Source organism: Crocodylus porosus, unplaced genomic scaffold, assembly GCF_001723895.1.
Source record: "Crocodylus porosus isolate Cpor-Errol unplaced genomic scaffold, CroPor_comp1, whole genome shotgun sequence".
Classification (NCBI taxonomy): domain Eukaryota; kingdom Metazoa; phylum Chordata; order Crocodylia; family Crocodylidae; genus Crocodylus; species Crocodylus porosus.
In genome coordinates, this window is record NW_017728911.1 from 37,226,469 (window position 1) to 37,254,215 (window position 27,747).

At 47.6% G+C, this 27,747-nt stretch overlaps 2 protein-coding genes and 1 non-coding gene across 5 annotated transcripts in view; 1 reads left to right on the plus strand and 2 right to left on the minus strand.

The window, feature by feature from the left end:
- Positions 1-298: 298 nt before the first annotated feature.
- On the minus strand, positions 299-370 carry TRNAQ-CUG. Its single transcript has one exon. It is a non-coding gene; the product is annotated as a tRNA-Gln (tRNA).
- Positions 371-551: 181 nt separating this feature from the next.
- On the plus strand, positions 552-18,263 carry RAB11A (RAB11A, member RAS oncogene family). The gene is made up of 5 exons (XM_019533842.1): positions 552-686; positions 9,350-9,545; positions 10,551-10,744; positions 12,153-12,233; positions 16,624-18,263. The coding sequence occupies exons 1-5, from the start codon at positions 647-649 to the stop codon at positions 16,761-16,763; spliced, it is 651 nt and encodes a 216-aa protein (XP_019389387.1). The 5' UTR covers positions 552-646; the 3' UTR covers positions 16,764-18,263.
- Positions 18,264-20,916: 2,653 nt separating this feature from the next.
- Positions 20,917-27,747, minus strand: part of MEGF11 (multiple EGF like domains 11) — a 304,098-nt gene continuing 297,267 nt past the window's right edge. For 2 of the 3 annotated variants that reach the window (XM_019533843.1, XM_019533845.1), the window contains 2 exons: positions 24,345-24,551; positions 20,917-23,589 (listed from right to left, as the gene is read on the minus strand). In XM_019533843.1, the coding sequence (XP_019389388.1) occupies positions 23,429-23,589; positions 24,345-24,551 (368 nt within the window). In that variant the 3' untranslated portion in view covers positions 20,917-23,428. The remainder of the gene's footprint in view (positions 23,590-24,344; positions 24,552-27,747) is intronic. The other variant, XM_019533844.1, reaches the window with a different exon arrangement.

Genomic DNA, 27,747 nt, shown 5'->3' on the forward strand with positions numbered 1-27,747 from the left:
GCCCGTACCCGAGATGCCGCGCTTGAGCCAGCGCGGGGGCCCCAGCTCGAGGAAGAAGTTGTCCTTCTTCTCGTACTCCTCGTCGTCCACGATCTTCACCTGCAGCGTCTTCCTGCCGGGGGGGCGCGGGGGTCAGCCAGCAGGAGGCTAAGCGTGTCCGGGAGTCAAATGGAGGGCTGACTCCCGCGCGTGGGGCAGCCACCCGCCGCGCTGAGGGGAGCCTGCGCAGCACGACGCGCGCGGGCAGGGCACCAGCCCCGTGGGGGAAGGGGACGGGGGTCACCGAGGGAAAAACATCAGGTTCCACCGAGATTTGAACTCGGATCGCTGGATTCAGAGTCCAGAGTGCTAACCATTACACCATGGAACCGCCTGGCACAACGGCGCCCCGCCCGCCTCTAGAGCTTCGCCCGGGCGCTCCCTGCGCATGTGTAGTACTGTCTGCCCCGTCTCCCTCCCCGCGCGGGCAGTGCGGGCAGCCACGCCCCCACCGGCTCGGTGACCCCGGAAGCGTCTCTGGAGGAGGAGGCGGCTGTGGGGGGGCTCAGAGCGGAAGTGCCGCAGCGCCAGGGCGGGGCCCCGCGTCCGGCTCCTTAGTCCCCGGCGGCGGCTCGGCTCGGCTCGGCTCCGCTCCCCCATCGGCACCATGGGCACCCGCGACGACGAGTACGACTATCTCTTCAAAGGTAACGGCCGCGCCGGGGGGCACGTCCCCTGCCGCCTGGCCTACGGGGCGCGGCGGCTCCTTCCTCCCCGGGCGCGGGGCGGCGCCGGGAAAGGCGGCTCCCGGCGCTTGGGCTGGGCCCTGCCCTTGCGGCGGCGGGGTGGGGACGCATCTCGGGGGGTGGCGTCCCTCTACCTACCTGCACCCCCAGTGCAAGTGTCCCCTGCCTCCTGCTGCACTCTCCGGGCTGGCTGGCTGTCTACACACACCCACAGTGGATCTTTGGACGTATATACGTGTGTACACACACACATTCACCCAGCCCACTTTTTTATTATATGTATATATTCGCAAGCTTTTGTGAGCTGTCGCTTATTTCACCAGCTACTGTGAAAGGATGGGTAAAAAGCTGAGTGTAAGGAGAGAAATTAGAATACAAAAGACAAGGTGGGGACAGAGGTGGGGGGGAGAAGGGGGAAGGGAAGGGGCTGGGCTTGGAGAGATGAGCAAACAACCATTAGACCCATAGGAGCAAAGGTAGATTCTCCCTCTGCCTGAAGAAGGGCGTTTGTGCCCGAAAACTTGCAAAGAACAACTTTTCCAGCTGTTTAGTAGGGTAGATGTAATCTCTTTTATTAGACCAAAGAACCCTGTCTGTCCAGGTGCAAGGGTGTCACCTGCACTAAGCCAGGCCATGGGATAAGAATAGTTACTCCTGTACAGGCCTTGTAGCGCTTGTTTCTATTCATTCTGCTTGGAAGCAAGAAGCAACTAATGACTCACTTTTTGAGGCAAAAGAGTTATCTTGGGCGTGTACCTTATGGCTTCTTTTGAAAGGCTGTTGGTCTGTTCCCAAAGTTTGGGGGCAGCTGTTTAAAATGTTAAGATGAGCAAAGATTGGTGGTGATGGTAGACAGGGTCTTGCACAGTTAAATGGTGTGTCCCTGAGCCTGACTAAACTGTTTGGGTCCAGTATTGGTGTGACGCATGTCTCTCAGTGCAGTAGTGTGTGTTGTATTACTTACCTGGAACTGCCCTTCTGCACTTGCCCACCCACTGATCTCGCTTCCTGTCTTCTCACTTCGCATGGCTCCCAGGAGAGCAGGGCAGAACTACCTTGTTGTCCAGGAGCTATGCAATTTTTTCTTTTTGAAGTTCAGTTGAACTTTATCACAGTGTACTAAATGCTCTACTTCAAGTTCCACTTTCCATCATGTAAAAAAATCAGCAGTCTGTTGCAAATGTTCATCAGAAACGCTGTAAAAGTATGCAGTTGACTATAAGTTTGAGGCTACTTACTGCTTCAGCTAGCACTGAAAAATCAGCAGCTTGAAAAATATTTTAAGACCAGTGTTGAGTTAGAAGCAGATTTTCAGGAGACATATCAACTGCAAGCAGCTATATCTAGAGTATTATTTTATCCCCTGTGTAGCAAAGGGGATGTTAGGTAGAGCAAATGCAGTATGGCAAAGGGAGAGTACAGAGTTCTTTGCTCTGTGTGTGTGAAAATTGTCATTATTCATTTGGTTCATTTTCATTTGGAAAATGGCCTTCCTTACAGGCTTCCCCCCCTCCACCCTTCAAGCCTTTGATAGTGCTAAACCAGACTGAATGTGATTAGTAGATGTTAATTACATTTGAAACAAAGCCAGGGGGCCTGATTTCAGCAGTTGTCCCATGTCAATCTTACACTCCAAGATACAATATGCCGTATAGATAAAAGTCTTTTCTTGTCATTAAGTTAGGTTTGCTTTTGGTGCATTCCCATCTACACTGGGAAATCATCAACTTTTACAAAATGATGTATATAGTGGACATATGAAAGCATGTCATCTTTACATCTTCTGTTTACGTAGGACTGAAGATAGTTGGCTTAAGGTAGCTGTTGGACATAATTTTATGGGCAAATCTGGTTGAAAGTGGTGGTTCTTATGGTATGAGCCTCATATGCTACAGTTCCAACTGAACTGGAGGACTTATAGCAAAACTCTGACTCTGAAGCACCATGCTAATGCCTGGGACATGCAGTTTGTCCCCATGACAATACTGTTCTACGCAGTGGGCTGTAGGAAAGGCAATGATGCCCTAGGGACTTGGAGCCTGAATCCCAAAAAACAGACATGGTCTGTGTAACCTTAGTTGCATCACAAGTATTTTTCACCATAAAAGTGAAGTTAAAAAAACATGGTGGCATAACTAATGCAGTAATTCAGGGTGGCTTCTGAATTTCTTAATGTCACTTTCTGACCTGGATTATAGAATTTGATGTAATCTAAATATCAAGGAGGTACCCTAGACAATCTCGACTGGCTTTAACTTGTTTGTGTCTTTTTTTTTTTTTCCTTATGTTTTGGATATTATGTAATCTTTAGAAGGTTTGGTTCCAGTGTTGGTTACACCTTCTGTGAAACTCCAAATTTGAGACAAGCGAACCAACAAACTTGCTTCTCATTTCTGACAGTCAACCGATATGAATATGCCAGGCCAGAGGAGTTTTACTTCCTTCCTTCTTTGCATCTTACTCATTTTTCCAGCTTTATTACTAAATCAAAGAAACTCTTCTGAAACTGGACAAACCCGCTGGTCTGGATTTCACACAATGCATTTTGTTGTCTCATACTTGCTCTGTTTATAGGAAAAACCCATCTTCTAAAAGCTTCTGTTCTTTTTAGCCTGCTAGTAAGCCCTATATTAGAGCCTTTTTTTCCATTACAAACTAAGGTATTTCCCTCTAGTTGAATTACTGTCTCCTTTGAATTTAAGCTTGGAGAAATAGATTGGTAGCATTTGTATTTCAGTATCTTTCCTCCGTGCAGACTCTTGGAGGGCTCCTCCCATGTTTCAGAGGGATAAAAATGTGTAGGTACAGGGCTTTAGTTAGATGGGTTTAATGCTCTAGATGAGGGAGGTGTACCATTAAGGACTGATACTTATATATTGTAGACAATGCAGTCTTGTAGTACCAGCTTAGTTAATTTAACAGAAACCTGAATGTATTTTAAGCTAGGTCTTGACTTTTATTTTAATATCATATGTTTGATTTTTAATTCAGGTTTATAAGAAAGTTAAACTACCCAACTTTTATTCTTTTGTCTGTCATTTTTTTCCCTCTTAGAGTTTGGTTTTCATGCAATGTAAGGAGCAGAGTTATATGGTCATGTTTTGGACATCTGTAGTTCTAGTTCAGGCTCTCCTGGGTTTTCATTCCATACCGCTGACATTTCGTTGTGCACAAATAGTGGTGTTTGCAGTTGGGTTTTTCTTGTTTTGTCTTGTTTTTTAACCCCCAAAACCTCCCTAATCCTTAGCTAATTGCCATTGGTGTAAAGCATTGTCTGAATGCCAAGTAGTCTACTGAAGCTAACTGCATTAACAAATCATTAAAACCATTAAAAGCTCCCTTCTAGAAAGATGGCCAACTGTTGGAGAATAGAAATTCATTTATGTGAATTTATTAGATCTTACAGGTTTTGGGACAAGGTGTAGGGCTCAGTATTCTCACATTTAAAGGACCATGTTTAAGTTTTTAAAACTCTTTAATTGCCCCTCATGAGACAGCAACTGTTTCCTAAAATAAACATATTTAGGGTAGTGACAGTTCTGTTATTAAAATAGACTTTTGTACAGTTTAACAAATCCCAATTATTCTCTGCTGTTTTGAATAGCAGTTAGCCAAATAGTTCCTAAAGACCAGATCACCAGTATTGCTTTCAGAGATTAGGTAAAAACAGCCAGAGTTTAGCTTCAATCCAGAGGTGCAGCATGCAAAAATGGACTCATTAAGGAAAAATCATTTGCAGTCTAACAGGGCGACTAAAAATGGAAAGTTTCAACCTGAAAGGTGAGGAAATGATTGCTAATGCTCTTAAAATACTAGTTAGCAAAATGCTAATTGACTTTCTATAATAGCTAGCCAACAAAAATGTTTGAGAAGAAAATGACTCTTTCCTTCTAATGTTGTTGGGCTTCCTGCTAACTGAAGTAATGCATACATCTGAGACCAGATTTATGTATTACTTTAGTGGTCTAAGCCGCTCTCTCTTGCTGCTAGTATTTTTCACTTTCTCTGTTTGCCCCTTTATCTCAGAGCTGCTCAGATACTGGGTGCTGTGTGCACAAATGCAGGCTGATTCAAGGGGTGGAACTTGCTGTGTTAAATCGTAGGCCAGGGCAGAACCTGGGACTATTCTTAATGTCTTTGTAGTAAGCTCAAGCTTGGCAAGAAGTGCTAGGGGGAAGCAAATTGCAAACATCAACTTTTTAGTGCTGCATATGGCATTGCTGTCCAGCCCTGATGCTTTCAGGTATTTACATTTCACTTGGATGACATTTCTTTTCTCTATACTTCAGTCCTGATGAGAGTTGTAGTGGCCAGTATCTAATAAATGTTGAAGCTAGAAGTATACAGTGTGTTACCAGAAAGCTTGAAATCCAGCAGTGTGTTCATCTGTAGTTTATCAAAGGTAGGCTGTGCCCGACTATCCTGATTATCTTTTTCTGAGAGAAGGCTGAAGGAAGTGCATTAGTTGTGAGCTGTCTCAATTTTACTAACATGCTTTAGATGGTGCAAAATGGGATATTATTTCTAAAACTGGAGAGGAAGGAATTAGTAGAAGAATTGTGAAGGTATTGGCTGTAAAGGAGGTAACAGTGTGTAGTGCTGAAAGGGGAAGGAAGCACTGAGCGGCTTGAGGTTATGTTCCTCCAGGATCTTGGAACTGGTCTTGTTTGCTCTCTTGATTTTATGACCCTAGCACACAAATTAAAGGAGTAGCTAATGACATTTGCTGATGATGTGTTTTGATGCATCATCAAAACAAGGGCTGACAGGAGAGTGTAGGAAGAACTGGACAACTTTGAGGCTGGAAAAACAGTACACAATTTAGATGCCTACTGGGAAAATGCATAGATCAGTTCCCTGCAGAATGCATTGCGGGGCCCAGTGTTGCTTGTCACTCGCTTCATAACAAACTGGTTCTGTGCATATCTGGTAAGTGCATAGCGTCCTTCAGGCCCAGAGCTTGCTTTGTAACTTAATTGTTCTCTAGGTAACTCCGTGTTCATGGTGTTTGTCCAACTTGGAGTTGAATGTACTCTTCTTCACTTGGCTAGAAAGAAGCTTTGAGAATGAGGGGTGCTGAGTGGTTTGGGGGCTATAATACCACGGCACTGACTGTGCTGTACACTTAATGAGTATTGTTTCCCCGTAAGCTGGGATGAGCACTTGGCTCTGGCTAAGCATGTGGCCTTGTTTTAGTTGGATCCCTGCTTACAGGAGAAATCCCTGCGACTAGTTGTGAAGCACGTGACTTTGCCTTCTGTGCTATTGAATCTCTATTTAGTTAAAAACACCAGAGGGAAAGGAAGACCTGGCTCTGCTCCTTGACCACAGATGTCGAGTTGCTGATGGGTTGCCTCCATGAAAAAGGCAGGTGTGATTCTGAATCTCCATCAAGCAGGCCACTGGCCGTAGGAGGCGGGCAGGGTCAGCTGCACAAGACAATAGTGAGAGCTCCTCTGAAGTACTGTGTATACTGCTCTGGGCATGCAAGAGGTGAATTCTGATGGGAGCACGTAATAGTTTGCTCATGTTGAGCAAACAAATATCCTGGAGATGGACCAGGATACGTGTCCCCCCCTGTGCCTATGAAACTTACTCTGGGGTACTTCCCCCCCCTTCCCCCCAGATATATATTTAGCACAGATTCCAGGGGGTGTTACCAGTGTGGGGGTTTCTGTTGTGTGCCCAGTCCATGTCCATGTTGGTGCTAACAAGCCAGGTCCACGACCAGCGAGCACCAGGGAGAAAACAAAAGAAGCCTAGGGACAGTGTCGGCACAAGAAAAAATTGACACGAGCTGGAAATCGGAAGAACATCTCTGACTAGCAATGTTCTTCCACAGCCTTGCAGTCAGAAAAGATGTTGGGGGGGCGGGGAATAAAGTTTGTGTTAAGAGGCACCTTGATCACAACATGGAGAACCGTTTCCCTTTCGGAAACTAATTCCCTCGGTAGCAGGGGCTTATACTGTGTCCTGTTCCGCCCAAAGGATTTGTGAGAATATTGGATGCTCGGGGAGGGAAGGAGAACTGTCGTGGCTGTGTGAGGAAGGGCAGCAACTTACTGAAGTGTTGCATTTATTGCTCTTCATGCCATGGATAAAAAAGGTTGGCCTAATTGTACAGTTATTTTCAAAAGTTAATAATTTTGCTTTTAAGGTGCCTCTATCTGTCAGAGTGACCTTGGGTTCCTGCTGACCTTGAGAAGTTCCCACGGCCTCCTTCAAGTGGTGCTGGATTGGCCCGGTTACGTGGAGGTGTCAGACCCGGGGGGGGGTGCAGTGTGCCCACCAAATTGAAACTCTTGAATGTGGCCATGGGAACAGCTTGCAGCATCAGCAGCTTGGGGCTCAGTGTGGCCCTGAGAACTGGGGCAAAGGAATTGATGTAGCCAGAGTCTGTGGAAAAACCTGAGTCTGCCTATTTAATAGCGAAACAGCCTACGCAGTTTTGACGGGGTACCAGTTAGACATCAGTGTGACTAACTGTCACGAGGGCTGAGCAGCAAACATTTGGATACCTAAGCATTTGGACATTTGGGTATCCTAGGGGCTCTCTTCTAACTTTATTTTGTACCAGATGCTATGTGAGATTTCGCTTAGAAGGGATTGAAGGGTTCTCCTTCCCTGTCTCTCTTGGAGGTGTGGGATCTCCTGGTGGCTTTGTAATTTCCTGGCCGACAGATGGGTCCCAAACACTTCAAGGCGGTATTGACACAAGTGAGTTTTGCCATCAAAAGGGAAAACCGCTGGCAAATTGCGGGGCGATACCTATGCAATTAAACGACTTGTGCTTTGCACTTATGTTGTTATAGTCCTGCATCTCCTCACATTTAGCTGTGTAAGCACAACTAAAAGCTCAACAGGACCGAGCTGTCAGTTTGACTAAATGACACATTTTTTTCTGAACCAAATGTACCTGTATGTCACCAGTTTGCAAATGGTCAACAGACACCAGGTACGTTTGTACAGAGCCGCTCTCTGTGCTGCATACAACTTCTGCAGCTTGGCAGGCTTCTTGCTGAGTCAGCTGGCAAAGGAAATCAGAAGGATATTAGTTTTGCTGAAGTTTTCCCAGTAAGGCAATTCTTCAGGCGAGCATTGGCTTTGATTTTTGTGGCAAGGGGGTAGTTTGGAAGGTGCTTTGTTGGTGGGGTAGCCTTTTGATGACTTCTACTTGCCAGAGTTGCTATGCATTATTTAAACACACAGAAGACTGTGTGCAGGGCGACTGCTGTGTTAATCTACAGCAGTAGTGAATTCTTTTCCCCCCTTGGCAAACCTAAGACTCAGCAGGGATTTTGGGGGGGTGGGGGGATCGAAGCCTTGTTTAATAAAATCATTTCACCCAGATCTTTGTCTTGGGACAGTGCTGCTGTGCTTCTGAAGGCTTTCTCAGCCTTGCTTCTGCTGCCGCATCTCAGCTTCTTGCTGCAGGACAGCTAAATCTGTGGCACTGAGAGCAAATAAGCCTTTTTTAGAAAGATGCAAACAGTATAATTTTTGACATCTAAGTGTGAGCTCTCCTTTGCTGTGACTGCCTCTGACTTGCTGCCAGCTCTGCAAAGGTTATTGGCCTTCCTCTTTTGGCTCTCATGTATCTTACATTTATTTTCCCTGTTATCAGTCCGGTACCTTATCTCTGACAGGGCATGTGACCCTCCAGCCGGGCCATTGTTGTTGCTGTGAATCAAAGGCGTGGTATGAATGTGCCGCTTCCTTATCCCGGGTGCGAGCCTTCTGGTTATAGTTAAATCAATACGTTTAAACTTGACAATATAGCATGCTCCAAATTGCCCTCCCAAGACTGCTTGTTCCTCAGAGTTGGATTGTGGCTCTTTGCTAGTTTATCTATTTTCCGTCATAGGCGCGACCACAGCTGAATCTCCAAGCCAGCTCATCTGAGAGCTGGCCTTATCGGAGGTTTCAGGGAGCGGGGGAAATGCCAGCTCGAAGCTATCTTTCTGCTCCACTGGTTCTGGAGCTGGGCAAAGGCCAAACCGACCCTCAGTCTAACTTCCAGGCCTGCACTCAGTTCTGCCGGGGGCTGGTCCGCTGCAGAGTCTGGCTGAACTGCAGCGTGCTGCGGCTTTGCCCCCGGGTCCAAGACGGTGATGTGAGGCTGACCACGTTGCATCTTGCCACCCCAAGATTTCTGAGGCTTTGCTGTTGGAAGGCTTTAGGTCCTCTTCGCCTTATCAGAAGGCATGAAGGGTGTTGTGGGGGTGTGAGAGCAGAGGCTGGCCCTTGTGGCCTTCTGCTACAGCTTGCACAGGAACAGTGGGCTCCAGCCTCCTTGTTTTAAGAAGAAATCGAAGCGGTGACCTTCTGTGAGGTCCTCAGGCTGCTGTAGCAAGAGCCATTTTCTCTAGGGAAACCTGCGGGTTTTTTTTTTTCCTGCTTTGCCTGAGTGCAGGGTAAAATGTGAAGCCAGATCCTTTCCAAATGGTGGATTTGGCATCTCTGCTCCTGGAACAAAGTGGAGAAGTAAAACCTAGCTACTGAGTGTTGTTTTCTTCCAGCATGTCGCTTTGAAGAGGAATAAGGTACTTGAATTAAGTACATTGCAGACAACTTTCAGAGTACTCTGAGTCTGATTTTGGTCTTTTTTTTTGTCTTTTTTTTAGTTGTCCTGATTGGAGACTCTGGAGTAGGCAAGAGTAACCTTTTGTCTCGATTTACCCGCAATGAATTTAACTTGGAAAGCAAAAGCACCATTGGAGTGGAGTTTGCCACAAGAAGTATTCAGGTTGATGGGAAGACAATAAAGGCACAGATATGGGACACAGCAGGACAGGAACGATACCGAGCCATAACGTCCGCGTAAGTGTTAAGACTATGCAGATCCTTTGTGGCCCAAACCAAAGTGGATCTAGAATTTCTTTATTCTCCAGCGCATCAGAACAAGGCCACTTGGTTTCACTTGTTGACTATTCCTGAGTTTGAGACGGATTAGGTTTAAAAGTCCATTTGGGGCTAATGTATGCTAAAAAAACAAACTCCTTCTGTGTAGCATATAAGCACTGGTATTTTCTGGCTTATAGGCCAAGGATATTACAGCCCATTAAGATAAGTATGATGGGAGGATGTTACAAATACCTGACTCTCTCATTTTTAGGAGTAACAATTTTTTGTCTATTTACGAAGTCTGGTAAGTGTGGCCCCTTCCAGATGCCTTGTATTTCTGGGGAAAGTGACAATTAAGATTAATATAGGGAATATGGGACATCCATGCATTATAAATCATCTATAATACCCACAATGTAAGTATGGAAGAGGCCTGTCGGCCAGTCAGTTTCTTTTCTTTTAAAAGGAAAAGGACTGGAACTGGGACAGGCAGATTCCAGTTTGCCAGGTAGAACGACCCCGGCAATTCGCTAGCCTGTTTCTTTGTCAGTTGGACGCTACCTGCCTACTGTGTAGAAGGAGCTCTGAGAGACCCATTTAAATAGAAACTATTTTTAACCCACTTGTAAGATTTAACTCCACTGGGGTTTTGTCAGCTTTAACCTAAAAAGACACCCCTGTGATGCAGTAGCAGCACCCGTTGGTTATGCTGCATCTGTGGCTAGTCAGAAAAGTAGTCTGGTGGAAGCTGGCTGAGAGTAAGGTAGACAAAACTGGTAGAATCTGGTTTGCTTGTTGCAGAACAGATGTGTAAGTTGCTTTAGTCCTAATAGAAGGCCAGTTCTGGTAATTCATGTAAGGAAAGGGCTGCTGTGTAGTAATGAGGTAGTCGCCTCTGATTTGTCCTTTCAGCAGGACATGGCGTTCTCTTCTAACTGTAGTGCCTGCTTCTGATTCACTAATGTGCTTTTCTGTCCCCAGATACTACCGTGGGGCTGTTGGGGCTTTGTTGGTTTATGATATTGCCAAGCACCTTACGTACGAAAACGTGGAGCGATGGTTGAAAGAACTACGAGACCATGCTGACAGCAACATCGTCATTATGCTTGTGGGGAACAAGAGCGACTTGCGTCACCTGAGAGCAGTCCCAACAGATGAGGCTAGAGCTTTTGCAGGTTAGTTGATGGAAACTCTCCGTGTGGATTTGATGGCCTTTGTCTTTCATGTAGCCTTTCTATAAATAGAGCTTTCGGGAATGAAGCAATGAGCTGCTGTTTCCCTTAAGTTCACTGAACTCCTCCCTGCCTTGGTACACAGAAGTGCTCATGTTGTTTGTAAGTTGAAAAGCCATCACATTAACCTTGCTGCCAGTCCATGGTTCAGCTAGAGAGTTTTGAGCAATCAGCATATCGGTGTGAGTCCAGATGCAGAAAGTCTTGTGTCCCTGAGCTCCAAAGCTCATGGAAAGTGGAGATGCCATATAATGCTAGATCCTGGGCCCTTTGTGTAGTAGCACTGCGGCCTTCATTTGCCTTTACAGCTACAGACACAGCATTGAAGAAGGAAATAGGTGGACATGAGCTGTTTGCCTAATGATTTGTTTAAAGCCACCTAGCTTGTACCATAGTTTAGCTGAGGAGGCCTATTGATTAAATGAGAGCTGTCCCTCAGTCGCGTGCAATTTTAGTTCAGATGACAAAAGAGGAGTCCGGCAATTACTGTAATCTTCATAAATTAACATAAGCTCAGCTGCTTCCACACTTGAACGTGGCTTTGGGTTCCTTGCATGAATAAGAATTCCGGACTTGGGCTGCTTGCGTGTGTGGCTGAATGAGAACTTGTGTCTGCACTTGGATATCGGGCAAACAGGATTTTTGAGGGCTCAGACACCCCTTCCTCTCCAACACGGGTAGAGGTATCAAACGAATGTCAGAGGGGCAGCATCAAGATCTCGCCCTTTCATTTAACGTTCATGATTGTCGAGACAGGATTGGAAGAAATGCAGCTAGTTTAAAAAAAAAAAAAAGCTAAAGTCGGATCCTTTACCTCCCCTAGCTCATTCCGTAGCAGCCTAGTGCTGAGGTGGTGCTTTGTCACCCAATGTTAGTCTGGGTACAGAGGAGGGAAGGTACTGTGTACCTGACCCTGGCACAATTCCCTTTTCTCAGGCTACCTGAACCACCTTCTAGCAGTCAGTGCTGCTTCTGAGGCCGCCTAAGTCATAGTGCTGTGCGGGAGAGTTTTAGAAATGGCAGGGGTGGAAGTACAGAACTGCATGAGAAAATTCAGAACCCTTCTAACCTGTACTCTGTGAAAGGTGTCAAAGTCTCTTTAGGGCTCGCATGGCTTTTTAATGAAACCAGGTGCCTAAAACATAAAGGTCATTGCTGGTATTGGTTAGTTTTTCCCCTGGGCAGGAGGAAGACACAGAGGGGCCTGAAGTTTTAACAACTATGTTCTATCAGTATGCACTTTTCCACATGAGCTGCAGCAAATCCACTCTTTGGCCCAAACAGACAGCAAGGTAGGGAACAAGAACACAGCTGTCGTCCTTCAACTTACATTGTCTCTCTGATCATGCAGAAAAGAATGGCTTGTCATTTATTGAGACATCCGCTTTGGACTCAACAAATGTGGAGGCTGCATTCCAGACCATTCTGACAGGTGAGCCCTCCAGTGCTTGGGCTAGGGGGAGGGGAGACTCCATCCTGTCTGCGTCTTTGGATAACGCAGCTCTTGCTAGGCATGGAAATTAAGGGCTAGATATTTCAAGCTTGGAAGATTCAGATCGAGTTTGCAGTTGTGCCACTTGCTGACAGCACTGTCTCTCTCTCCCTCTTTTGTAAAAATGAGGGAAATGCATTGTTTTCCAATTTCATGTAGGATGGGGGGTGTTGATAACATGGTTAAGGTTTTCAATGGTGCTGGGGCTGGAAAATGTATCTTGGAAGGTGCCTCTCTCTGTAGCATAGGGGAGAGCCCCACAAATATCCCAGCTGGGGCCAGGGCAGGAAGCAGCATAGGTGCTTTGGTCTGGACTTCACCCAAGCTGATTACTCTAAGTCAATTAAATGTATTCCTGTAGGAGTTTATTTCCATTCTAAAATGACACTTGTCCATATTATTCAGCCTTCTCCCCTCCTATAACACTGTTTTTTGTTTTAAATGTTCTCTTACCTTGAAAATTGCATTATATGGGCAGGGTCTTTAGAAACTCACCGGGCAGGAGTCCACTGTCAGCAGCTATATTAGAATGAGCATATGGAGGAGGAGGCACCTCATGGTGTCTTCCTACATTCATGGTTTATCTTGGAGATTTGCTAAGAGGCAGGGCCACGACTTGCTGAAATGGGCCTTGCCTGTACTTAAATCTGTTGGATGCAAGCGGAGCAGTCCTTGGGGTAACGGGCCACCTAGGATTCAGGACAAACAGGGTACCTTGGGGACTTCCTTACCCGTGGGTGATGCATGCAGATCTCATCCAGCTTATTGAAGATGGTAGTACTTGGAAACAGTTCTCTTCATGATTGCCCCATGTACTGAAACAGTTACTGCTGTAAAGGATTCCTTTCTCTCGCATTGCACAAGGCTGTTTTTGAAGTACTTTATTAATGCCAACTTTCTCACCACTTGGGTTGGGTGGATAAGTAGTTAGTGTTGTAGCAATGACACCATCCTCTATCCTGGCCTCCTTGTATTCGCTGTCTGTAGCCATCTCCCTTTTCAAATTATGACACTTTTGGAACAGAGACTACCTTTGTTCTGTTTGTACAGAGGTGTTATCCTGTTGTGTGGCTGGAGTGCCACAGTACTACAGATAATGAACTGTACCCATTTCGCAGATGGGTAATCTGAGGCATGGGGACATTAACTTCCCCCATGTTCACACTGATGTTTGGTGACAGCTGGGACTTAACCTTAGGGGTCCTGACTCCCATTTTGTGTGCTAGCCACTATTTATGGTCCTTTCTAATAACAAAAAAACAAAAAAAAAAGGCAGACATGTTCCTTATCTCCTTGCTGAGTAACTGCTCTGGTTTGGGAGGTAGCGTGGGCAGTGGCTGAATGGTAATAGGCAGATAGTATCAAAAAACCTGCTGGCTGGATTTCCTGTTTTCCTTATCCCCCTGGAAGGGCTCAGTCTGCGAGCAGGAAAGTGCTGGGAGAAGCACTTCCTGACTGCCCTCTCCAGGCTCTAGCTGCTCCATATTAGCCAGTGTGCTCTGGTATTAGCTGCTCCTGGGCCCTTTTCAGAGCTCCTTCAGTCCCCAGCTCTGCTGTTGGGCGATGCAAGGGCTCTAGCCACGCTGACCAGGCTAGCACTGGTACTTCAAGGAAAGGAATTGGGCAGTCCACCGGCTAGAACGGCACAGTGGCTCTTTCTGAAGCTGGCCAGCAAAGTGCCCTTAATTCGCTGCTGCACGGTGCTGTTCCCTAGTGGATTTGGCTGCGGGGGAGACGGGACTTGATTCACACCAGGCTGCTGTCTTCCATCCGTAGAGCTAAGTGACTCTCAGACTAATATACTGCTGTTGCCATGGGGAAGCAATTTACCTCTCAGCAATGGCTAGATGAGTGGAGGCTGTTTTGTAGCAGCCAAAATGATCTCACTACCATGCCTGGGAGAGCACCTTTTGGATTCTGATTAGGGAATCTGGGTCTATTGCTTGTTCCCTGACGATGGACTATGCAGCGAGAAGGAAAATCAAGTGATTGGACCAAGCCCTTCCTGACACCTGGCACGTGGCTGGGACTTGGGTTTGTCTGTGAGGTGTTGCTCCCTGCACGTTGCTGTGACAGCATGTTGGCTAAGCAGCTCTTGGGCCTGCGGGCCGTGCTCCTGTTCAGGAGGGTGGCGGCTGTGTTGGGGGGAACGCCGCTGCCTATTGGACATGTGGCTCGCTCCAGATGTGCGCTCCTGTTCTGGAGAGATAAAAACTGCAGTAAATAATGCTGGCAAGCTGCCTCCATCCATACTGCTGCCAACATGTGAAGGGCTGGGGGACATCTCGACAGCACTCCCTGCAACTGTCTTGCTTTAGCCAAAAGCTGCTGCTGATTTTCAGAGCCACCTTGGGCAGACAGTTCCAGCTTGTGCTGCAGCCTGATGAAAGTTCAGCCTAATGCCTGTTTTTTCAAAGGGAACCTCCAGGAGCAGCTGTTTGGAGGGTGGAAATGCTCCCCCCTACCATAAGGCAAGTGAAGGCGTAGGCTAATAAGACCGAGCACAAGAAGGGGCAGTTCATCTTGGTTCGGTGATGCCAGGGTTAGCCGCATTGTGGACGGGTCAGGGGTTAGTGGCTGCTGTTGGCATTCGTCACCTGATGTGAAAGACTTGTGGCGAGCAGTGTTGTGACATGGTGTCTGAAAGTGCTGGTGGTGATTAGTGATGGGGCTCTGACCAGTGCTCTCCCAGCTGCAGTGGAACTGGGCCTGGCTGTAGTAGCACAGCTTGAAATGAGTGATTCCCACCCTCCTCCCCACTCCCATCCGTGGGGGCGCCAGGGGAAGGACCAGTGAAATCCCGTCCTGGCTCATCAGCACCTGCCTAGAGCTTCAGCTCATCCACAGCCTCTTCCAGGCCAGTTTCCCCAGCGGTTTTGGAGCTCAGGAAGGCCGGGTCTCCTGCTGCCGTGACAGTTCATCCAAGTGTGCTCTGTCCGAGCTGTGGGTGGGGAACACCCTTTCCTCCACCTGCTGAGTGGGCTTGTGGGCTGGGCAGGAGCTTGTACATGGGGTGCAGCAGCTCCCAGGGATCCAGGGGGAAGTTTCTGGCCTGTTCCCCAGCTGGGGACAGTGCTCGACTACCTGGGGCAGCCTGACCATAAACTCGCCTGGTCCCAGTGGCTCCTTTTGTAGCTGAGCTGGGAGCGTCGCAGCTCTGAATTCCCAGCTCACTGCTTTTTGAACAGTTGCCTGTTGATGAGCCACAAGCCTGCCTCCCTGCATTTGCCAGGCAAGCTAGTCAGCAGTCATGTGGCTGTGTGCAGCTGGCCTGTTTATCCTGCCAGGGAATAGAGTCCAACTTGTCTGTATTTGGCGACTGCATTTGGAGGGCTTGTTTTAAAACCCTTGCCTCTTCTCCCAGTGTAGCTTGTGTGAGCTGCCATAGGTCCTTGATGTGCCAGCTGCCCGTTCATTGTAGCAGCAGATACAAAGCAGCATTACTGGCTTATCTGCAACAGGTTGCTCAACTTCCCTGTGTTGAAATGATGATGTCTGGCTGCGCACTGAGCCATTTCTTGTGAAAGGTCTGAGCAGAGTTTAGTCACTAGTGTTTAGTCCTTACTTGCCTCATTAGTTTCGTCCTCGTTTACTTGGGAGCCGAGGCAGAATTCAGATCCCAGAGACCATACTCTAGTGTACTAGGAGTCTGATCCCACCCGCCCTGCTTCAGGTCTTGGGGTCCCCTATCCCTTTATCTGGCCTCCAAGCCCTCCTCATGTATAGATTCAGAGTCTCATCTCTGCTCTCTAAACAGTCTTCTGGAACCAACGTCCATGTAGCATGTCATGGGAATCTAGTCATGGACTTGACTTTATGTAATTTTTCACAATTTAAAGAAACTATTTGTCCCATGAGCAGAAGCACGTTGGATACAGGTGTCAGGGTCTGGGGGGTAGAGGAGCAAATGTCCTGTAAGCTCCTTCTGATGGGTGGAAATGCAGGTAGTCAAGAAGCTCCATTCAGCCCCACTGTTGCCTGTAAACAGCTAAAGGACATAACGGCAGGAGACCACGAAGGGCCTGTGCCAGCAAGAGATTTGGGGCTGGTTCTGGTGGATGGGTAGCCCTTTCCAAAGGAAGTGGGAACAGCAGCCATTCAGTATGTTCCTAGTATCTTTGCAGAAAAGTAGACTATCTGCTCAGTTCCTGGGTAGGGAACTGCAGTGGTTCTGAGGAGCTTGAGCCGGCGTTGTTACAGATGCCATCTTTAATTTATTACAAAAGCCACTGGCAAGCTTTGCTCACCCTGGATGCTTACACAGACTTCAGCATGCTGGTGTTGCAGTGGCAGGTATGCACACACTGACTTGTTCCTTCTCCTCTTCCAGAGATCTACCGCATCGTTTCTCAGAAGCAAATGTCAGACAGACGTGAAAACGACATGTCTCCAAGCAACAACGTGGTTCCCATCCATGTCCCACCGACCACTGAAAACAAACCAAAGATGCAGTGCTGTCAGAATATATAAGAATTGTTTGTTCTTTCCTAAAAGGCTGTGTATATTCCCCAGGTCCAAGATTTAAATATATTTGTAATTCTTGTGGCTGTTTTTTTGTTGTTGTTGTTGTTGTTGTGTTCAGTTACTTTTTCTTCCTCCTGAATTTCTCCATGTCTTAAATGTGTTGATTTCAGTGTTTAAAAAAATCATCCATTGCTTCAAGTGGCTGCAGCATTTTTTTTACAACGCCAGTATGTAAGTTTTGGCTTGAAAATTGTTTGGAATATTAACTGATCACTTTTCCAACATGACGGCCGCTGGTTGGAGTTTGAGAGTGCCATTTGGTAGTCTGACTCAAAGGGTCATTCTTGTCCTTCCTAAATAATTATTGGCATGTTAACCAAGTGAATATCTCTGGGCAGGACAAATGGCATAATTTTCCCTGCCTCAAGTTGCCGTCTTGCATTCAAAGAAACGCCCGTTGCTCCAAACTCGGTCATCATGCTCCTCGGTTTTAGTCCAATGTTATGGCTAAAAAACCCTGTCCAACAGGCAGCAGGCATTTGGCTATATGCAAAGGCACTTGAGTTGCAGTGGCTTGGTGCAAATGAGGTTGTCAGGTTGGCAAATGCTGCTGTGAGACTGAAGCAGGAGAAAGTGGTGGAAGCCTATTCACGGTGCCTCTTGGAAAATACAAGACAAAGCAACATGAGCTCAACAGCTGAAGCGCTTCACTCTAGTATTGTGGTTTGCAGCAGCTGTGTTGCTTGCCCAGGAGCTGGCTTCCACAGTGGTAACGGTATCAGAATTTGGGAATACACTTTCCTTCTGCACTAGATGCACATCCCTCAAGGTTTCTATCGTGGACCCACGGTTTGATCCCAATGTTTGCAAACATGTGGTACAAAGGGATTGCTGAGGCTTCCCTGTTAGTATCTATTCTTTTGTCTGATTGTCTGGGATAGCTTCCTCACTGGGCACATTTTTTCACTAGACCACACTTCTGTACAAATAATTTGCCTAGACTGTTTAAGAATGTGTGAATTGTGCCTTCTGCCACTATATCTTGAAAACACTGCATAAATTAGTGTCTCATCCCAAAATTCTCCACGAAAATATCCAGGTGTTTTGGTTATTGGCACTTAAACTCCTGCAGTGTTAAATAAATTGCTGCGTAAAGCAATAGGGGGAAGTGACTGTGTGGGGAAGGGAGTTGCTCAGATGCTGATATAACCCACTTGGAACCTCTGTGTAAGGGCATGCCCACGCTGCTGCACTTCTCTAGCCAACTCTCCTGTCTTGCGGTGCTCATGATGTGTAAGGCACACGGAAGGCATTGCTGTAGTCGATCATTTGTTTTAAATCCATTTCTCCTTCCAATCTCTGGGTTTGGGAGATGTCACTTGATCTGTTTGTAAATTACTTTGTATTTTATGCATGTACTGTAACTTGATTTCGTTATTTCTTTTTTTTAGATTGATTTAAAATATATTCACTCATTATTCTAATAAAGAATACGGGGGACTATTTGCCATGTTGTTAGGTTCTCTTCTTTGGGAACTGGTTGCTTTTGAAGGCTTCTGGGACTGGAGTGCAGGTGTTGTTCACCAGATGTGGAAGTATTCTCCTAAACACACTCCTAAAGCAACCAAGGAGGGGGTCGCACAGCATCTTGCTCAACACATGTAAGGATCTAAATCTGAGTACGTGGTACACAGTCATGGTCTGGTAGCTTCAAGAGGCTTTGGAGCTCTGAAGGCTGCTCCTGTCTTCCTCCTGCAGCGCATCCTCCAGTTTGCACCCTTTCATCTAGTAGTGGCTGTGGAGTGGGTAAGAAATGCTAGCAGCTGTGCTGGTGAGTAGATGGTTCTTCCATCCTTGTTTCCTTAGTGCCTTACAAGTGTGTTTGGGGGTATGGGAGCTGCAGTGGGGTTCTCCGTCACCTCTGCTGGTGCTAGGGGCTGGGGAGCACTCTTCTAAGCAGGCTCCAGTGTGGTTGGAAGGGGGATGGAAAATGCCCAGGGAAAACAGCCTGCTGGCAGTCTTTGTCATTTGATAGGTGATGCATTCCTTTCAAGTGGCCTCTGAACGGATGGTTCAGATCCTCTGACGGTGCCTGGGCAGCCTTTTGATGAGACAACACTGGCTTTTTTTTGTGGTCCCCAAAGGTTCTTTTTGCAGGGTTTGAGTAACTTGGAGGTTATCAAATTAAGTTGGCGCTAGTGTCCTAAACCTGTAGCTTCAACAGTGAAACCTCCGCCTCACCCCTTCTTGTGCTACAGTTTTCCATCTTGGCAATAAGTCTGTGTGTGGAGATTTAAAGGCTTGTGTAGCAAAGCTTTGCAAGGCATCTTAAGCAAAAAGGCATTTCATGTTTAAAAAAAAAGGGGGGGGAGGGGAGGTTGTAGGATTAAAATACCACCCTCCTTTTCACCCATACATGCTGCCATATTATGCTGTGATAGTATCCACCTTCCTGCTATAAAATGTCCTGATCGTCATGATGTCTGGTGTACAACGCTCCCCAAATAAATCGCACACCTTGTACTGAGACAACAGAATGGAGAGAGAAACTCTTCCGGTGTCATGGTGGGAAACTGACTGACTGCATGGAGCAGCTTGCTCGCTCTCAGCCAGCTCACCGGACATTTCGGACAAAAGCTAGTTTTAATTTTCTTGGCAGCTACCAAATTGGCAGTGGCTATGAGAGGGTAAAAACAACTCTGCCCCAATGACTGCTGGTTGGAAAGAAGCAGAGCCCCTGGCAGCCATGACCGTGTCTCTGTGCTTCTATTCCAGTGCAGACATCACTGTCTTTGCTTAAGACATGCACCCCAACCTTGGATGGCTAATTTTGAGGGGGCGGAGGAGTGTAGACGATACACAAGTAACTAGTGCTTCTGAGTAAGCTTCCAAAGACAGCAGATGCCTCCACAAGTGCTCCCAGTGATTCAGTAGGGGGTCTTCCTTCTCAGTCGGGCGTGAGCAGTATTGTAGCAGGATGTTGCTTCAGTCCTGGATTAGTCACTTAGCAGTGTAATTCCACATTACAGCAATGCAACTCTTACTTTCCCTGCCAGTAGGCAACTCAAGTACCTGAATGAACTCTGCTAGACCCTCTCCATTGTGCACTGAATCACAAAATTGGCTGCACCTGCCCAAATCCTTCCCTATCACTTGCCTACTATTTTGAAAGCCCAAACCTTACCAATACAAAAACTGTTTAGCAAGCATCACTAGTTTCTGCATTCACTTGTGGTAAAGCTCTTGATTCTCACGCTGGATGGGCACAAAATTTGTTCTTTTTTTTTAATGTTTTATTAAGCTAGAAGGACTTATTTCAAGTCCATCTCTCTTAAAACCTGATGTATTTCCAGAGTTAAGTGGCTTATTGAGTGTGATGCCTCAAATAAGAGGATTACATGCCAGACCTTGGTTAACAAGCTTTCCAGACAGAAGTACAAATATTGAAAAAGCATCAAAATGGAGCAGTTCATTGCATGGAAATATTAATTCTGTCACTGCTGGTGCTGTAAAACTGTGCTTATAATTTATAATTTATTGATTAGGTTTCCCGGGAGTGTATATAAAAACTGCCCGCTAGCTAGCTGCACCAGCAATGTTCTTGCTAGTGCTGCCTATAATGGGATGACGACTGAGGCCCTGATTCTGCAGGGCGGACCTCCCACAGTCAGTGGTGCTCTGCTTGGGTACAGCTGTGTGCCTTCACAACGCGTGTGGGATTGCAGTGCTTTCGGCATGGAAACCTAAGGGGGCCGGTGTTTGTGTGCCTGCTTTTTTACAGAACGCCTCTTGTTCTCATGTTCTTACAGGTGAATGTGAGCTTGCAGGGGGTGTCGGGCGGTGTCGTCTTAGTATAATGCTTCAGGTTTTTTGTACATGTTTAATGATGATAGGCGAGTAAGAATTGCCTGGAAAAATGATGAGGAGGTACTTACCCTGTAACTTACCGTCGGCTCCGGGATTGCTCTCTGAATGACTTCATCTGTTTCTCACTCGCTCCTTCTCAGAAATGTCAGAGTCTACTTTTGCTTTTCAGATGCTCGCAGCATGTGTCTGGAGGGAACTGTGCACGCACAAACCCTTTGCTAACCCATCCTGTGGCACGGTGCTGCTTGTTTGTGGTTTTAGGCTGCAAATGAGCACGTTCGAGAAATGCACGTTGAGAGAAATTCAGTTTATTTTGTACAAGGTGGTTCCTTAGCACAGTGAACAAATATATTACAAATCTGTCTTGCTTTAAAAAAGTATTGCCATTTTGGTGTCTAAACTAATGCTAATATACAAGAATGGATTTGCTTTATTTTCTCCTGGTTAAGCTCTATGCACATCACTTCATTTGGTTTGGAAATCCAGCTTTTGAAAGTCGAGCATCTCTCTGCTCTCCAGAGTCTCGTCTCAAACTGAACAGAAATGCAAACACATACGTTGCTTAGGCTTGCAATGGAGACTGCTTGTGCTAGTGCTAGATCGATGATAGGTCTCTAACAAGCCTGACTTTAATTGAACTGCCTTTCATTGTTATTTCTGAGGTAAGTCTTTCTCTATGTGTAAGTAAAATATATCCCTACCTGGTCCTACAAAATAATTGTTGCATCTCAAATAAGGCTTCTCTGGAAAGTAAAATTAACTATTGCTGATCAATCATTTGCCCCCATGCATGCATGCAGCATTAATGTAAATAGTGATGCATTGTCCTGCAACATGAAAACCTGCTTCTCTCTCACTTCATGGGGGAAGATCTCTGGAGTTCATCGCCTGAACTGCAGGAGTTGTCGAATTGCACAAGGGGGTCTGGAACTTGTACCTGCCTCCACTCAGGAAAGCTTCCAATCTCGTGCAGTCTCACCAGTGCTTCTCCCCGCCCTGTCGCAAGTAAATTTGATGCGTGTGTTTGACTGAACCAACTCACAGTCACAGAAACATAGCGTGGGCGGTGTCAGTGCAGAGCTGCTCACCCTGCCCGTATGCCTCAACCCCAGCGATGAAGGGGGAGTCTCCACAGTGCATCCAGTTGCTGGCCTGCTGGAGAGCGCATCCCAGGGTGCCAGCTGATGGGACGATAAACCCGTTAGCAGGAACTAGATGGTGGCCACCACTGCTTTATTTCACATAAGCTGGTCATCAAATGGCAATGACTCCTTGCTGAAGCCAGATTCAAACCACGGCTCTGAAGATGAAAGGCTCTGGACCTTCCTCCTAGTCTTGTAGGCCATCGTTTCCTGCTTTGACAAACCAGTCCCAGCACATTTTATTTCTCTTGCGTTTCCATCAGACTAGCGAATGCACAACAGACTTTTTTATATTTAAGAAGCAATCAACTTGCTACTCCTGCATTTGCCTAATAAAGTTACATATTTAGAATCAATACTACTTCATGCTCAAGATCTACAAGGAACTGCTTAACAGCAAGTATTCTAATCTCTATGTCGATAAGGGTTACAAAAGATGGTCAGGGAGGCTTCTTCCAAAGCCGTACCACAGGCTAACCACATGTTAATTATTCCACAAACAGCTGTTTAAGAAGGAAATCTAGTTACAGCTCAGTGTAATGACGTTTCAGATAGAATCACTGGAAGTTGCCCTACATGTTGATGCAGATTAAAAAGTTTACGGTTTTGTAGTATAAATGGCATGCAATTAATTTAGCCCTGATGGAATGGTTTTGTAAAGATGGCTTGGCAAACACCCCTTGTGGCTTTATAGTGTCATGGGCGTGGACCAAAAAAAAAAACCTCAGATTTTTTTGAAATGTGGACACTATCTTAGATCCTCAGCTGCTGAGAACCTGTGTAGCTCCAGTGAAATCAATGGAAGGATGTGCTGTGTTGCACCTGTTTTATAATCTGGTCCAACATATCTAATAAAATAGTGGCCATGTAGGGGAAACTAAGACCCATCAAAGGATTGTACGGTGCCAGAATGCATACGCTGGACACGAGACTCGCTGTAAATGGACTCCACTGTTACAGATCACTGGATGTCTGTGAAGATGTTGCATCCTTAAAAGAAAAAAATGTGCATGAGGCACTGAGAGTAACCACAGGCTGTCTATACATAATAATTCTCTACTAAGCTATCTTTGCAGCCAGTACAAACAGGACTATATTACAGAAGTAATTCCCAAGAATAAAAACATCTTGTATGTGAAATGACTATGGTGATGGCATTAACCAAGGTTCAAAAACTATTCCAGCTGAATTAATCCACATTCTTTCCTAGCATCTTTGAGAGTGTGTCCTTTTCCAGGGCGAATATGTAAAATAGACATCTTGCTTCTAACAATAAAGGTCTCTATGGAGGTGGCCAAAATGTACAGCTGAAGGTTTAAGTACTTTACAGCTCATGATTTTGTTTTATCTTACAGCAAAATCAAGTTAAAAATGCAGCGAATGTATAGTTTTTGACTGGACTATGTAAACAGCTTCCTTGGTTGATGATTCCAGTCATAGGTGGGGGGAGGCTCCTCAGTCATCTGTGATCCATAGAAAAATGTCTGTTTAAATAATATCATGCAGCAGTAGTTGGCCCAAACTGATGTTCTGCTCAGGTTAGGTTCCTTGTGAAATGCTAGTTCAAGTCCCGTCAGCAACCGTGGAACAAAAAAAGGATTGTCGTCTCGTCTGTCTCGGCGCCAACGTTTGCAGCACGTTGCGACAGCGACGCTTATCTCTTTAGGACTGCTTGTCCCAAGATGTCCCGTGTGTAGGGCTGTGTCTTACGGGAAGGAGGTCGTAGTGACTAGGAATGTGGCTGTTACGTGGCAGGTCGTACGGGTTCTGGATGTAACTAGCAGTACGGCCACGTGCGTCTTGAACCACGCTGACTGTGGGCTCTGAGGACACAATGAGAACCGGGTTACAGGAGCAACCAGGCTGCTGGTTCTGAGCAGTTATGTGCACAGATGAGGTCAAAAATTTACAGATTTATCAGCTAGAGTTTTATAGTAAATACATGAGATTGCGCTGGCCATCAGCCGGTCCCAGGAAAGGTACAAAAGGACACGGCAGCACGTTGCACAGAGCCCGTTACTGGGAGACTAGGATTGTGCAAGATAATGGGAGGAAGGTTGGTTCCCAGAGCCTGGGATTTGAAACTCAAAAGCTGCAAACAGGAGTGTGGGAACCCTTGGGCTGAGATGAAATCTCTCTGCCCTGGGACAGTCCAGCTAGTCATGTCTTCTGCCCACGTCTAGCACAGGAGGCCCTCGGTACCTAGTTTCTGTTAATGCCTGGCTTGAGCTCCACGAGGGATGGGAAGCAGCACGGTGAATTAGCCTGCATGGCTCTGGGCTGCTGCGAACGGGCTCATTTGGGTACTCAACCCAGCTATGCTAAAACTAGCTCACAGACTGCTTCTCTGGGCCTGCTGTGTAGACGTCCCCTCAGCCCCAAGGCAGCAAACCACCAGGCTCAGCGGGCCAGTTCCTAGCCCACGCGGTATGAGGTCTGCCACGTCCGGACTGCTTTTGCCAGTTGTGGCCACCTGACAGCAGAAACCGCAGGACAGCCGCCAAACGGAGCAGCTGATCCTTGCAAAGCTAGTTCTGGCTTCTGTTCAACTGCTGCCTCCCCTGGCTGAGACACTTACCAACTTCATATATATTTTTATTGGCCGTTGCTGAGGTTGGCATGTCTGAATATGGAGACTCCCGGTGGACGGGTGATTTCATTTCGACATAACTACTCTCGGAGTGTTTGCATGTTAAGATGGGTGGATCCTTAATGGTGGCATAGGGGTTTTCGCTGCTGTTCAGGGAACACGTGCTAGAACTACACACGGATTCCTTCATATAGTCTGTAAGACAAGAACACAGGTGGTTGCTTACACGGGTCACGCGCGGCAGTGGCGGTGCAGACAAGGGACAGAGGAACTTTAATCCTGTTAGCATCCAGCATAGAAACCTATTTGCAAACAATCTGCAATCCGGCACCCGGCATTTACCAGAAAAAGCCTGCTCAGGACCAAGGCTTTATCTGTGAAAGGGACTAAGTCATTGGTTACAATATTTAATTTTGGGTGGCAACCTTCCTCGGGTAGGATTAATGCCAGCCTTTCCTTACTAGTCCCCGGGTTTGCTCTGAGCTTGCACTTGTTCTGCTAGACAAGCCCCTTGGCTTAGTTTTCTAGGTGCTTCAGCTGCCATCAAACGTGGTGTATTTTAGGGGGGATGAGCAGGAGGGCTCCAGCAGCCTAACAGCATCGAGGTGGATAGTAGGTTCCCTGACAGATCTATTTTCAGGGGCTCTCCAGCACGGGCAGGCCTGGTTTCATCCTCACATTCCTGTCTGATGTTAAACTCTGAGGAGCGATTCTTCAGCCTTTGCAGCAGGGGAAGCTCATCTTCTCTGTCTTTCATTTGATGCCATAGAAACACTTACAGTTCATTGTGGATCGTAGGAAATGAATATGTTACATCATCATGTGGGCGAAAGGTGAAGAGGGGGGACAGGGGTGGCATGAGCTAGGTGCGCAAACTGGATCTGCCCCCTGGGCACCTGGGGTGAAGATTTTGGCCCTCTCCAAATTACAGCCCCAGCCTTGCCTGCTGCAATGTGGGAGAATAAGTCTGACCACTGACCGCCAGAAAAGCACGTGCGCAATGCCCCTGTTCAGCACGGAGCCTGGAGCCCGACGAAGCGTGCCCGGAGCAGCGGTGCCCTCGCCAGCTGTTTGAATTCCCCATGGGCCCTGGCCTCTGCTACGACAGGCAGGAGAAGAACCTGCCAACAAAATTCTTCTTTCCTCTGAACGGTATCTCCTTGCTGCTGCTTCCACCAGTCTGCAGTTTAACAACCGCCACGTCGACTTGGGGAGGTGGTGCCAGGAGTTGCCATGTATGAGCAGTGCCAGCGCGGACTGCTAGGCTAATGCTGGCCCTGACTGGGCCAGGGGACAAAGGGCTGAGAGCTCCTGCCTCCTCCTTGAAGGTGGGGAGGACAGCCAGCATGTGCAGGATCAGTGCCTCAGTGAGGTGAGGAAGGGGTAAGCCCTCTCCCCTCCCTCTTTCCTCCCAGAGCAGTGTCTTGGGGAAAGCCAAAGGCAGGACCCCATCTCCCCCTCCTACGGGAAGCTGCCAGGAGGAAGTCCTCCCTCTGCCCAGACAGACGTGCGTGAGACAGATCAAGTGGTCCAGCCTGATGCGTGCCCTGCCCTGGGGTCCGTGGGCAACCGCGGGGTGATTCCCATTATGGAGGAGGTCTGCTGAGCTCTGCCGCCGGGCCAAGTGGCTCGGCACACCTCAGCTGGCCCCTGCGTGGGGGAGAAGTTCTCAGTGCGATAGCCCTGGGCACGCGAGTCACAGGAGACCTCTCCAGTTCCCGGCCCCATGTCGTCGTGGGGCTACTGCTCAGGTCAGGCTCTGGAGAAGCTCAGATGCATTCAGGGCATGTTGCCCAGCAGCATCTGCCTTCTTCTGCACTCTGGAGGGCTGAGACAGAGCAAAGGCCACCTGCAAGAAACGACTTGCAGACCTACCCCAATGGACTGGCAGCCCATGCCAGGAGGCGCCTGGTAACCCCTACTGCGTGCATGGCCAGGGCCTGTCGCGTGGGGCCTGCCGCAGCTCCCAGCTTGGCTGGTTGCTCCTTGCATGAGTATAACTTGTTACTGAGGAGTAAGGAATGGCACACAGTGACAGGAGCACAGATAATTTGCAAAGCAGCTTGCGGCGGGGCTGGAGAGGGTCCGCACCTGACCAGTTTATGCACATAACCAACATGGAGAAAAAGCAGCGACTGTCACACGGAAACAGGCGGCAGGCTGGTGTCCTGGCATGCAGCAAAGGACTTTGGGCCCTCATCTGATACCTGCCAGAGCTGTGCCTGCGACAGGGCCGTGGGACATCAGTGCCACGTTTACAACAGTAGGATTAGGACTCGCCTGTGGCTACAGCATGGCAGGGTGGGATGGCTCGAGCCTGCCCTTGCTCGCACACCAGGTGATTAGGTTGCATTACCGCTGCAGGGGCTGCGAATTACTGAGCACAAGAAACATGACGCCTGCGTGACTCGTGCTGAAACAGAAAGTGCCCCTCTGTCCTGAAGGACCTAATCCAAGAGCCCGTGGGACTCTTTCCACTTGCTTTGCTGGGCACTGACCGAGCCAGCAACTTCAGGGGTTATCACTTGATCACTGTATTTACAGAGTTAAGATAAAGGCCTGCCAGGCAGCCCTATGTCTGTGAGCCTCCCAGCAAGCTGCAGGACAATACGCACGGCAAAGAAAAGGGATGCTATGAAATGGAAAACCTTTTGCTATATGTACAAAGTCTCGTCTAAGGGCAAACCTCCCATTGACCTCCATGGGCATTTTGTCCGATGGAGGTTGGGAGGCCGACTCTGCGAGGGGCTGAGTGTTTTCTGCGTTCATGTTGGTGAGGAAATCAGTGCTCAGCACTTTAAGGCCTGCACTGAACGTCGCGAAGCTCACGTGCCGTGCTAGCAAACGCAGTCCCAGCTCACAGGCAGCGCGGGACGGCCTCCGGTGGCTAGTAAATATTCACCGCAAAGACTGTTCGCTCAGCAAATAGCCCTCTGGGAGGAATTCCTGGATAGCGGATAATAAAATGGCTATAAATTCTGTGGAAATAGAAACTCTAATCAGATAAAGGAGTCGGCTGGCCTAGCCCCATCCGTGCTGCTGAAACCCCAGATGCTAGAGAGGAAGGAGCAGGGTTAGTGGAGAGGCAGTTGTGGATAGGGCCCTGCAGATTTGAGCAAGAAATGGAAACATCAGCCTCAAAGCAAGCTGGACAGGTAACCGGGAGCTGCGAGCTCCCCGAGAGTCCCCTGGCAGAGCTCCTCGCAGGCGGGCCCAAAGCTGAACAAGTCTGGCTCCTCGGGGCGGAGACACAGGAGCTACAAGCCTGCTAGTTGTCTGCACTGGAGCACTGAACAGCCCTATTGCTTGAATGCAGGCACATCGGTTGTGCCCCCCGCTAAGTTCCCACCTCACAGCATACATGATTTAACCCAGCTCAGAGCTGCCCCCC

Bases quoted from the DNA above. Each gene is read 5' to 3' on its own strand.
- RAB11A (XM_019533842.1), top strand. From the start codon at position 647: ATGGGCACCCGCGACGACGAGTACGACTATCTCTTCAAAG. The intron at 687-9,349 runs GTAACGGCCGCG...TCTTTTTTTTAG, and splicing joins GTACGACTATCTCTTCAAAG to TTGTCCTGATTGGAGACTCT. The intron at 9,546-10,550 runs GTAAGTGTTAAG...TTCTGTCCCCAG, and splicing joins TACCGAGCCATAACGTCCGC to ATACTACCGTGGGGCTGTTG.